The sequence below is a fragment of the Sinocyclocheilus grahami genome, unplaced genomic scaffold (assembly GCF_001515645.1).
Source record: "Sinocyclocheilus grahami isolate Dianchi unplaced genomic scaffold, SAMN03320097.WGS_v1.1 scaffold248.1, whole genome shotgun sequence".
Classification (NCBI taxonomy): domain Eukaryota; kingdom Metazoa; phylum Chordata; class Actinopteri; order Cypriniformes; family Cyprinidae; genus Sinocyclocheilus; species Sinocyclocheilus grahami.
The window spans coordinates 930,362-943,959 of record NW_015505427.1 but is presented as its reverse complement, the minus strand read 5'-3'; the positions used below and the strand labels follow the sequence as shown (position 1 = coordinate 943,959).

General features: G+C 35.4%; 1 protein-coding gene across 1 annotated transcript in view; it reads right to left on the bottom strand.

Moving 5' to 3' along the window:
- Positions 1–8,310: 8,310 nt before the first annotated feature.
- LOC107598227 (unconventional myosin-Ig-like) overlaps positions 8,311–13,598 on the bottom strand; it is a 59,078-nt gene continuing 53,790 nt past the window's right edge. Inside the window, exon 21 of the mRNA XM_016289506.1 lies at positions 8,311–8,872. Coding sequence (XP_016144992.1) covers positions 8,710–8,872 — 163 coding nt within the window. The 3' untranslated portion in view covers positions 8,311–8,709. The remainder of the gene's footprint in view (positions 8,873–13,598) is intronic.

Below are 13,598 nucleotides of genomic sequence, written 5' to 3'. Positions count from 1 at the left end.
TGTGTTAATTAGGCTAAGTATCTGACGCGCTCCTCCCAAACCTTGTTAATAAAACATCATTTCTTGTAGCTTTGTAAAGTTACGGTTGAACAAAGGACGATAACTATAAAGATAACGATATTAGCGTCCACACCAGCAAACAATATTGTCTGTTTATTCTAAGCACGCTCGTCTGCCGCTTTAAATTCTCGAGTTCGTTACAGCAGGATGGATTCTGATTGGCTGTCAATTTTTTATCTTTCATCAGCTCGAGAAAAATCATTTTGAAAGTGATTCCAACGATATCGTTTCTCTTTGTCTTTATCATTATATTTGTGGTGTGGACTCTGCTATTCTTTAATATTGAGAATGATTTTTAGAACTATATCTTTATATCGTTATCTTTATAGTTATCGTCCTTGGTGTGAACGGGCCTGCACAATTAAATAAAATCTGTTATGGCTGTCGCAAATAAAATGAAAATTCATTGAAAAGTGTCTATTGCGGCATTAAATTTAGATCTTCTAATGTTGCATTATTATTTTTTTCATACACATTTTACAGTATTGAGCATTCTAACCAATCACACACAATTCCATTGAGCTTTTGAATGCATGACCAATCAGAGAAAGATTAGTCATCGCTGAAACACCGGAGTTTTGTTCAGTGCGTGCGCTCTGAATTCTGCGCTCTCGCGAAATCTCTCATTATAAACAACAAAGTAACTTACAGATGTACGAACGATGTAAGAAATTCATCCATCATAAAGTGTAGACAGCTTCATTATAATGAATATTATAATATAATAGTGTTAATATATAATATTATATCATTATTAATAATATAATTTTTTGAGTCGATGATAATGCTCTTTGATAAAGTAAATGTTATTTACTCATTTTCCCTATAATTTATTTGCTGTTTGAACAACAATGGAAATTAAAGCATTATAATTATTAAGAATAAAATGAAAATTCATTGAAAAGTGTCTATTGCGGCATTAAATTTAGATCTTCTAATGTTGCATTATTATTTTTTTCATACACATTTTACAGTATTGAGCATTCTAACCAATCACACACAATTCTATTGAGCTTTTGAATGCATGACCAATCAGAGAAAGATTAGTCATCGCTGAAACACCGGAGTTTTGTTCAGTGCGTGCGCTCTGAATTCTGCGCTCTCGCGAAATCTCTCATTATAAACAACAAAGTAACTTACAGATGTACGAACGATGTAAGAAATTCATCCATCATAAAGTGTAGACAGCTTCATTATAATGAATATTATAATATAATAGTGTTAATATATAATATTATATCATTATTAATAATATAATTTTTTGAGTCGATGATAATGCTCTTTGATAAAGTAAATGTTATTTACTCATTTTCCCTATAATTTATTTGCTGTTTGAACAACAATGGAAATTAAAGCATTATAATTATTAACTTACAGTGTTTTTCTTACATTGTGATCAAGTCAATTCAGTCATATTAATAAAAATATCTTATGGCATGAAACCCATATCTGGTACTTGACTAAAAAAGATGTACGTAGTTAATAGATCCGTCTATAGAAAAGATGATTTATGTCCATTTATTTCCAAATTAGGGTTTAAAAGAGTATCATGGGCACATTTTTTGATGGGGGTTGTGATGAAAGGCTAGAAACGTGCCTGCGGTCGCTGTAATATTATTTTGGTCAAAAATGGCGAATACCAAACATGCGAGGTGCCAAATCGTTTGGTGTCAATCATCGCAGTTCTGTTCCGTACACACACTAGACTGTAATTTAGAGGATTCACTCCTGTATTTAAATGCTGTCCTCACTCCTAGGGTGTACATAATTCTAACATGCTTTGTGAGAACTCTACTGATGGGTTTTAGGTTTTGTGATATTTATCATATGTTTCTAAATTACTCTGCTTCCTCTGGTCATCACATGGGAGATCAGGACGCGGGTTTATGGCTCTGATGGAGATCAGAAATTCTGTCTGGGTTCTTAAAGGACTCAGCAGAGGAGGAGGCGGTGATGTGAACCGGACTGAAGTGGAATTGAAACAGGGAATGAGGATTTGGTGCAGATGGTTGTTCTTTTGCCTCTACCGACACAAATCTCCCTGTCATGGCGTGTCAGTGTCATCTTTTGTGCGATGGTCTATAGATGCCTGGACACTTGGTCTTTCTTTTGATCCACCCACAGATAAATCGTACAGATTTTTACAGTCCTTGAGGCCTCTAAACAGACGATACTCTCCTGCTAGACATCTGTTAACACGTCTTTGTGTTTCGTTTTGTTTTCGGTTTTGCTCTAGCGCTTGATATTGTGAAAGAAAATGGTGACTCTTTGTATTTTCACAAAACGTCGAAGGTGAGAAACTAGAGAGGTATTTTTTAATTAATTTTAAACCCAACTTTCTAAAAAAAAAAAACACATTATTTTCATGTCAATGTGAAACCAAAATAGACTGTTAGCTTTCTGAATAGACATTCCTAATCTTATTGTAAATTATTTATCAGTACATCCATCAGATTGATCAGTTACTTCAAAGAAAATTAAGTTGGCCATCAAAATAGAGTAAGAGAAAAAAAAAACGTTCCTTTCCAGATAAGCTGTTTTTTTCTTTGCAAACTTCCTGTTTTAGTCAGAAATACATCACATTATGCATGTAAATCTGTGCATAACTCAAATCTAAACTGCTCTAATAAAAAATATGTGTCTCTCGTTTTCATTTTTCACTTTGTTCAGCAGACCATAAAGGCATAAGGTCTGCCACACAAAGACAACACAGGATGCTGCTTTTTAGTTTGGAGCAGATGGAATGTGAATTGCTGTGCTGTCAAGCATTCAGCAACACCGGTCATTATCCGAACTGATTTCAGGTGCAATGAACAGCGATGATCTACAGTATAAGTGAACAAACAACATCTAACTGGACATTTAGTTCCTCTGTCTACCTCACGTTTAGTCACAACATCTGATAATTGGGAGAGAAGGAACTGATTCTGGCTGCTTGGCTTCGCTACTCCAATTCATCAGTTAAAAGGATAATACGATTTTAGTTTGGGTAAAAATGTTATCTGTAGTCAACAAATCTAATTTCAGCATTGTACATTATAGATCTTTAGATCAAAAGGTTTTTAAGTTCATGAGAAACATCCAGTCAAGTGTGCCCAAACTTGCTGCAAAACTGTGACAAAAGTGCAAAAATTGTGTCAGTTCAATAGTCACACAGTTCGGAGTCTGTACAAGTTTTTAATGTTTTTCAAAGAGGTCTCTAATGGTCACAAAAATACAGTAAAAACAGTAATATTGTGTAATATTATTACAATGTAAAATATCTGTTTTCTATTGTAATATATTCTGAAATATAATTTATTCCTGTGATGCAAAGCTGAATTTTCAGCATAATCACGCCATGTTCATGGTCACTCGATCCTTCAGAAATCATTCTAATATGCTGATTTGCTGCTCAAGAAATTTAGTTTCTTTCGTTCTTTTTTGTAAAATGATTTTTTTCAGGATTCTTAAATATAATTTTTTTTAAAAGAACACCATTTAAAATATACATTTTTATAACATTATAAATTTACTGTCATTTTTGATCAATTTAATGCATCCTTGCTGAATACAAGTATGAATTTGTTTAAAAAATTTTTTTTTTTACTGATGGCACACTTATGAATGCTAGTATGCACTTCTGTTCTCTGTCTTTGTTGTAACCAGTAATTTGCACACATTAGCTGAGATGGCATTAAAAGAAATGCTGTCAAGTGCCCTCTCCATGTGAAAGTACAGTAAAGTGTTTCCGTGTTGCCGTGCAGCTCCTGGTTAGTCAACATTTGTCCTAATGGCTTGTTCAGTCAAAGTGAACATGCATGCGACACCCTGACACCGCAGTAATCTGCTACATGTGACCTGTGCTCAGCACATACTGTGTGATAGCCAACAGCACACAGAGAAATTGTTGCCATATTATACTATTTTGTTATATTTGTTCTTTTTCAGTAATGTAAAAACACAAGATATGTACAGCTTTCAGAGAAAATGTGAATGGGTGCTCGGCCGTGCAAAACTCACAATCACAAGGGTGTTATATATGGTTGTCAGGGTGTCTAAACCAAAACCATTACATTTAGGTGTATTTTCCCTTTAAAACAAGGACAAGGATCATGTATAACAGAAGACTTCTTGCCATAAGTGATTCTGAGTGTCACAGCTGGGTGTAAATCTCCATGTCAGTCCACCAGGAGAACAAGGGCTCTTTCATCAATTAGAACGGAGCCCTGTCATTCAGCGAGCCCTATGATTGGACGAGCTGTCACAGAGACAAATGGCTGTTTGGAGGAGGGGTCACTGTGGAAAAAGAATGATTGTTGGAAGTTTTGATCAAGAATGAGTGATCAGAGACTTTATCTGCACAGCTGCACTGTGATTGGATGAGCCCATCCGCCGAGTAACATGAGCAAAAGAAATTAAAAGGAAAGAAGATTAGAAAGCCTACCTGAGAGACTGTGCACTGGAAAAAAAAATGGTGTAGATACAAAAATTTTATTTTCTTCTGAAATATACTCCATTAATCTTTATTTCCAATTCTGAAAAAAAAAATCATTTTTCAGCAGTGTATTTCACCCAAAATTAAAATAGTCATCATTAACTTAATTTTTTTAAGAATATCCAGAAATATTAAGAATGCATATTAAGCTGTAACACAAAATGTATATTATCAGTGTTGGGGAAAGTTACTTTTAAAAGTAATGCATTACAATATTGCGTTACTCCATAAAAAAGTAACGAATTACATTACTTAGTTACTTTTTATGGAAAGTAATGTGTTACGTTACTTTTGCGTTACTTTTTAAATCTGGACTGGGCTTGCTTGTTTGTTTTTAAAATAAGAAAGTTATATTTTTGGCAAATATAAAAGCATTTTCATGCCAAAAGTGAAATGAATAAGCCTCAGGCTGAAGGGAAAGTACATTTACGTCCGTACAGTAGAATGCAGAAGAAAACATTTCTACACTTCAGCAATAAACAAAGACACACAAATGTTTGTCTAGAGTAATTTGTGCTTATTAGTACGGTTGAACTGGATCATCGAAGGTCAGAAGCAAAGACATTGGTTAATAGAATGGGATTAAATACATAAAGCATATTTGTGTTGTTTAACATTTAATTATGGCAAGTTTGCATCATATTCTGAGTTGCATTCTTTTTATTCATTTTGAGGAATACTGAATCTGTTTTTTTGTTTTTGTGAGTGAGATGAATTAATGCATATTCATATTTATTTTAGAACTAGAGTAACATCTTCTGATTTCTCTCAACATGGGGACAGGAGAGCTTTCAATCAATAAATTGAAAAAAAAGGTAACTTGCATTACTTATTTGAAAAAGTAACAGATATTCTTTTGTAAATTAAAAAGTAACGAGTTACTTTACTAGTTACATGAAAAAAGTAATCTGATTACGTAACTCGCGTTACTTGTAATGCATTACCCCCAACACTGAATATTATAACATGAAAAAATGACACAATCTTATAAAACGTCAATTACAATTGTGTATTTTGGTGTAAATGGTAAAATTGAAAATTTCCACTCAGAAACGGCTAGTTAATTAGTAACATAAACTAGTAAACTTGACATTTTTAAAGTAGAAAGATTGAAATAGTATTTTCTTTTGTAAAACATACTCCAATAATCTTTGTTTTGTTTACAACTTTGAAAAATCCTTTTTAGGATGGACAGGCCTATATGGAAGCAGTAAGTTCTGGCTACTATCTTTCCATGAAATTCTGTTATTTACGTTGACATTTGTGAATGGGATGCATGCACTAGGTCATGATGGCGAACTTCAAAAACAAGCCCCAGCACGTGCCAGATGAAGCTGGGGACCCAGTCAGCTTCAAACCTGATTCATAACTACTTTAGCTATCAGAGAAACTCAGTTTGTTTCCATGTGGCGGGGTTGAAGATATTGTAATTCAGTGTTGTTGCCGGGGGAATAGTTATTTTTGCCTGTGACTCAATTTGCTCTAGAAACATGACTAATGAGATTGAGGAAAACAAACTTGGTCACAGAGTGGCTTTGGTGCAGAGCTTACTGTCCTGAAAAGCTTCAAGTCCCTTTGCTTTATTTTCAGATTTTGATATTTCCTGATTGGCATTGGTTTCGGGTATTTTTAAAACTAAAAAGCTTTTCTACACTCTTCTTGTTCTTCAGTGGTTCTTTTGATCATCTTTGTTTCAGCAAAGAACTATTCTTGATTTGGCTATATGGTTTTATGAAGAACCAAGAACCATTACACTGGTTCTTTACATCAGTGTATTGACCATTGGGTTCTTTAGCTTGTCTTTAACTTGTTCTTCACATAAAAAAAGGTTCTTTTTTTCTTCTTTTATAAATCCAAAATGGAATCGCTACAGAAACAACCTTTTAGAACCTTTGTTTTTTAAGAAATCATTTATGATGTGGAACCGAATGTCATTGCTTGACGTTTCATGTCAAATACCCAAAAGTAAACTGACAACCAGAGTAAAAGGTGTGAAAAACCACATTCTTAGATATTCAATAACCAATGACGCTTATGACACATTGAGACAGAAACCGAGTTCAACGTCAGCAGACAGACAGGTGCGTGCAAAGAAGCGTCACAAAATAGTCAAATCATAAAGTCAAAAAAATGAAAACACAGGGGTGTCAGAACAGATGAAAGATGCTCACAGCAGGGGAGTGGAAGCAGAAAATAGAAAACAGTGACAGTAGGCAACCTGTCACTACTGAGAATCTTCACACACACACACACACACACACACACACACACAGACAGACAGGGGGCTTCATAATGGTTTTAATACTCTCCTAATCATATTTTCTATCCTCTAACCTTAAACAAAGAAACCTTTTTTGGCATTTCAGAAAGTATGCTTTTAAGCCGTTTGGTTTATGAGGCCACTGTAATACTAAAGTCATTTATACAACTGTGTCCTCATAAACCATACAGTATATACAACAACCACACAATTACTGCATGTAGCATTTAATAAAACAATATCACAAGGCCCTCATATGATCCGAATACAGTTTAGTTGCTGTTTTTAAATACAACATTTGACAGATATTAATAAGCATTAAAATCACTCCTCCGTTTATATATTACTACTACAGTATCAATAGTTTTAGGTGTAACCCGAGGTGTTGTAAATCTTGGTTACATATTCCTGTACTCTCAGAAAAGTGGTACAAAGTTGTCACTTGGGTGGTACAAAAAAGGTACAAAAGCTAAAAGGTAAATTTTTGTACCTCCTAAAAGGTACATATTAGCATATTAGTACATATGTAAAAGTACATATTAGCGCTTTAAAAGTACACATTAGTACCCTTTTTTTTTTTTTTAAGTACCGGCCCAGTGACGGCACAAACACATGAAAATACTCTTGGTTACATCTGCACAGTTCAAATGTACACCCTGAGAAAAAATACAATCATAAAGAACATAAAAATAGACTTATTTTATAAAAAGTGCAAAGGCCATATCAATAGAACATTCCCTCATAAATAATAAAATAGCATTATTACATGATCCCCCACAATTCAAAAGACATGACACAACACATCGGCTGCAAAATTAAAAATAGAGAAGGGACGACAGAATAACAGCGGATCAGCACAATCATTTATGCTGCATATCTTCTTTTCAAGCACGCTAACAATAACTGGTCCAGACGTTTCTTCTGTTTAAGACAGAGGACTACAGAGTGCTGCAGAGATGACGTTTTTGAAGGCCAAAACCTGCAAGTTACTTGTATTTTAGCTCTTCCAGTTCCATCGTCCTGAAGTCAATGGGTTTTTGGTTAAATGCCTGAAATAAGGTCTGTGGTGAACACTAGCTCAAGATATTTTCATGTTTTATTCCACAACATAAAATACATCAGTAAAGCTTTTACTAGTCTTGAAAAAGGCAGTTGTCAACAAGTGTTTAAATGGGGCTACAGAGGTTGTCGGGACATCTTCACACCGAACAGATAAACTCGTCTACTCATTGCTGGCTTTCACAGCCTCATTGTGTTTATAATTGCACTCTTACAAACTACACTCTCAGAAAAATAGGTATAAAAGCTGTCACTGGGGCAGTACCTTTTCAAAAGGTACACTTTTGTATTTTTTAGGTACTAATATTTAGGTACTAATATGTACCTTTAAGGTTCCAATATGGACTCTTTAGGTACAAAGGTGTGCCTTTTGAAAAGGTACTGCCCCAGTGACAACTTTTGTACCTATTTTTTTTTTCTGAGAGTCTATTCTAACTCAAACTTTAGGGGAAAATGCTTTTAAATAAATACTGAAAGAGTTGTGGGTAACATTAAATTAATTTTTAGCCTACGTTTATTTTTTCTACTTCTGGCGATTGTATTTAGGCTTCAAAATTCAAAGCTGTGTTTAATTGTGAAGATTATCATGATGAACAAAGCGTGTAAGAATCATGAGCTTCTGTTAATCACAGTGCTTATTTTCAGCAATAATCTAAAAGCCAATGGAAAAATCTTATTCGAGGGAACCAGTGTTATACTAACTTCTGGTTGGCCTACAAAAATACTTCAACACACTATTTAATAACAACAAAGTGCATTGCTTAAGATTGGGAAAATCAGAAATTTTGTTCCACTTATGTTCCATCTCTGACTGAATAGCTGAATACTGTTTTATGTCCAATAAGCATTGGCTTTACTGATGGGGCAGCAGCAAGGTGAATCCTGTTCGACTCTTCTTGAAGTCTGCAGCGGTCTGGCCGGGTTTGGTCTCGACGGTGATACTCTTAGGTTTCCCGCTCATGTGTACCTGGAACACTGTAGAGCACACTTTGACCGGCAGTGGAGTGTTCTTCACTCTGGAATAAACACATGACATAATTACTCCAGATCCTAGCCGACGCTGAATGCATCCCATAAATAGCTTGTGACAGCTCTCTCAGCTCCCTGCGGCCTATAAAAAGCAGTCAAAGCTTTGCATTCAATTGTGTTTTTTGCCGTTTTGTAGTGGTTCATGATGAGAATGCAATGAAGGAGACACATGTCCTCCTGACACACAGCTGCAGAGACACGGTGACTCAGCCCTGCCACATGAAACAATAAACCAACCCATCACTCCATGCCTTAATAAATGGCTTCTGTCTAATCAGTAGTACTTGTTGAGACTATTGCTCATATCAAGGATTAAACTTCATGTGCACTACTGTTCAAAATTTAGGTAGGATTTTTTTCTTGTGCTCACCAAAGCTGCAAAAATTCAGTAAAAACAGTAATAATTTTAAATATTGCTAAAATTTGAAATTACTGTCTACTGTTTGAATATATTTTTTAAAACGTAGAAAAGCTTGAGGTTGTTAATTTTTTTTGTAGTTTTTGAAAGACATCTCGTATGCTTACCAAAGCTGCATTCATTTGATCAAAAGTACAATAAAACAATAATATTGTGAAATATTATTACAATTTGAAATAACTGTTTTCTGTTTGAATATATTTTAAAATGAAATTCACTCCTGTGATCAAAGCTGGATTTTCAGCATGCTGCTCAACAAACATGAAAACTATCAATTAAGAAAACAATTTTGCTGTTTCATACTTTTGTGAAAACTGCGATACAAATTTTTTTTCAAGATTTTGTGATTAACAGGAAATTCAAAAGAACAGCAGTTTTTTTTAAAACTGAAATCTTTATAACATTTTAAATGTCTTTACAGCTGTTACGCTTGATCACTTTAATGAATCCTTCTTGAATTAAAGTACTAATTGTTTAAAAAAAATTGGACCAGTAGTGTACCATAATCATGATGATATTTGAACATTTTCTTATATTTTTGCAACATAAATGTTTCATTTTATTTCAAAAGATCTCTGGGTTGCATCATTAACTATAGTAAAACTGGATGGTCTTTTGCCCTCTGTCAAGTTTTCTCTTTCCATCCCACCCCAAACCATGCAGAGAAGCACTCATGCTTTCCTCATAAGCCCTCCAACAGGTGGATGGCCGCGGGTCACGCAACTCCTCAGTTCTCCTGTTCCCTTTCCACTCAGCTGTTCCCATCAGGGCTCCTAGCCACCAACCCTGACCTTCTTCTGATTCACCAACTTACCAGAAGAAGGCCAGAGAAACCCGACACTGGAGGACATTAACCGCTCCCGATTTAAGGTTAAAGAAACAGTTTACCCCGAAAAAAATCTGCCATGAACTCTTTGCATTCATAAACTGCACAAAGAGTTTCCAAAAATGCAACTTTTGTGTTGCAAAAAACAACATACGGGGTTGGAACATGACATGAGGTTGAGTAAATGATGACAGAATTGACATCTTAAGGAACTATTCCTGAGCGATTCGGTAGATCAGTGGCACAGTGGTTTTCGCAGCTCCTCTAAGAACTTCTGGAGGCGTGCGATTCCTCAATGGTGCAGGCTTGCGGTGGAGTTGACCTGCTTTTCCAGGGACATGGCGCCCCAAACAGTGAGAACAGGCTACAGTCGACTGCATTATTTATTGCTATGGAAACCATACGACAGAACTGGGACGCAGCAGCAACTTCGTACGGTTCTTGCGTGCCCTGGAGAACGAATCTTCTTTCATCCATTCAGCGTTTGCACTGCAGCTATAATCACATGTGAGTGCACATCTCCATGTCCGTTACAGTGAATCACTGACGACTCTGTTTTGGGCCGTTCCTGGAAAACACACTTCATTACATATTCCAGATCTGCTATTCCTGCAAGCCCGTCCCTAAGAGTTGAAACTGACTCAAGAAAACACACGCAAACGCGGCAGGCTGCGTCCCCGGGGCCCGACTGTCACTGCGCATACTTTTTGTTTACCATCACACCCTGAGTTTGGGCCCCTGTGGGTTGCGTGTGTTTGTTTGCGGTCTCCTCCTAATGGCCTGTTGAGTACATCACCAACAAAAGAGGCGAGAGCACTTCTTCTAACAGTGTCCCCTTGAAGATACCATGCTAAATGTTGCATTACTTTATTAAAAATCTTTTTGTCTTTATGATGATGAAATTATTGCGCACAATTAGCAGCATTATATGAGATATATACATGAGTCTCATTTTGGTTCTCATACACAATAAAAAATATATTTTTTAAAGTCATAAATAGATTACTGAAGTACATCTTACAAGAAAATACTATTTGAATTCCACACTTAATTCAAATTGTTTTGTGAAATCCGCTAGCAATTTCTAAGTGAAAATTGTTTCAAAATAAATCCTTTTTTTAAAGTGCATTTTTGTTTTTCGATGACTTGATGTGAGAAATATTTAATACATATGGTGCAAGAATGGAGTTTTGAAGAAAAAGGCACACTAGATTAAAAATTCTGACGCTAATTTTCGTGTGTCCGTTTAGTCCACGAGACCGTAGGGTGTCCTATTCGTCATTTCGTCAAAGCGCCCCCTTTGTGGCCGTTATGCACCCTCACTGGGGTAAGCTCCGCAGCAGACTTCTACCCGACAGTCAATGCGGCATTACATCACGAAAGTGCAGACTCCGAGGAAGGCCGCGAGTGTTTAGGGTGCCATTTGGGACAGGGCCAATATTCTGTTCTATGAATGTGCGCTCCGCTCATGCTCACTGGAATAGCTAAGTCTGCTCAAATAACACACCAACAGGAAATTTCTATGTAGTATACTTGTTCCTGTTGTAACATGGCAATGCTGGTAAAAATGACGCTACCCTCTCGTTCACTGATCTGCTCCCCGCTATGCTCTCCTCACATGCTCTGATAATAGCTTTGTAGAACTAAAAAAAAGTTATAGCTGATTCTGTTGCATTGAACAGAATAAAAATAATATATTGTTATTTAATATTAATATATTTTCTGTCCAATTTTATTGTGTTACTTTCAGTAAAACTGGTTCTTTTATTGGCTTGTGTTTTTTTAAATTCAGTATCATTCAAATAATTGATTTAAATTAAAAAGTCTTACAAAATTGCTTTATATTATTTAATAAAACAATAAATAATTATTACAAAGGATTTTCCGTTTCGGTTTTCGGCCAAGTGCATCCAGAATTTTCAATTTCGGCCCAGAATTTTAATTTCGTTGCATCCCTACTTCTATCACATATGATAAAAAGGGGCATAATAGGTGGAAATCGTGATGCTTTTTAGAATTCTTTAATAAATAGAAAGCTCTAAAGAACAATTACTTGAAATTAGATTTTTTTCTAGTATTAACTGTCAGTTTCTATCAGTTTAACGCATCTGTGTTGAATAAGTATTAATTTCTTTCAAAAAACAGTAGTATACACTATGTTAATAGATTGACACAAAATGTATATATGTATTTTTAGTAATCTATCCCAGTCAAATACAACCTGAAATCTACAGTACAGTGTATACAATTTATGTAATCATGAAACTTGCATAGTTCGTGTCAACTGCATACAATTCTACTTACAATGCCAAAGTTGAGTGCAATAACCTGCTCTGTAAGCATAATTATTTTAAGGAGAGAATACCAAACAGTCACATAAACAGGCTTGTGTTTTTGTTGTTGTTTTTTTTTGCTGTAATTCAGCTCTTTATGAACAAACTAAAAGCCTTCAGGGCCCTAAAACAAATCACAGCAGTCCTAAGACTCCAGGAGGGACCATTAAGAGTCCATTTAAAACACACTCAGCCACACACACACACTCCTCCTCCTCCACTACTCCCCATCATCTCTCCTGCAATCCTAATTAGCACTTCCTCAGCTGCTTGGCAACTATCGTCGGGGCAACATCAGCATCTGCGTCCCACAGAGGTGAGGAGGAACGGGCTGCTTCACTGAGTGCGAGTTGGGGGAAATCAGAATAAACTGCTGGGCCAAAACACATGCTGATCCTCCATGTGATGTGACAAATGTCAACTTCACCATCACCAAAAAGAATGAAAAAATAGAAAATTCTGTCATCATTTGACTTTGCGTGTAACAGACTCAATGTAAGTCACAATTCAGTGAGAACTGCACACACAAATATGAACACTTTTGAATATTCATACTTGTTGCATCATGAGACATTCTTTCGGTGTTACTGACATCAAACCTGGTGGAAAACATGTTGAGAATTTTAATATGTGTAAATGAGAACGGAATTGGAGAGTTCCAGCAGAGAGGAAGCTTTCCAGTGCAGAAGTGCTTAAATTTCAGTCTGTTCCTCATATAAAATGTATCATATGGCTTATATACAGTAATGCACAAGTCACATGGACTTCTATTTCCACCACAGAATAAAAATAAATAAAAGTAATTTCGACTTTTTATCTCACAATTCAGAATTTTTTCTTCACAATTCTGTCAATTCTTACAATTTAGAGTCTATATCTCGTAATTCTGTTTTTTTTTCTGCCATTGAATAAAAAAAAGGTAATTGCAACTTTTTTCGCATAATTCTGAGTTTATATCTCAATTCTGAGTTTATATCTCACAATTCTGAGTTTGTATCTCAATTCTGAGTTTGTATCTCAATTCTGAGTTTATTTCTCAATTCTGAGTTTATTTCTCAATTCTGAGTTTGTATATCAATTCTGAGTTTATATCTCACAATTCTGAGTTTGTATCTCAATTCTGAGTTTATATCTCA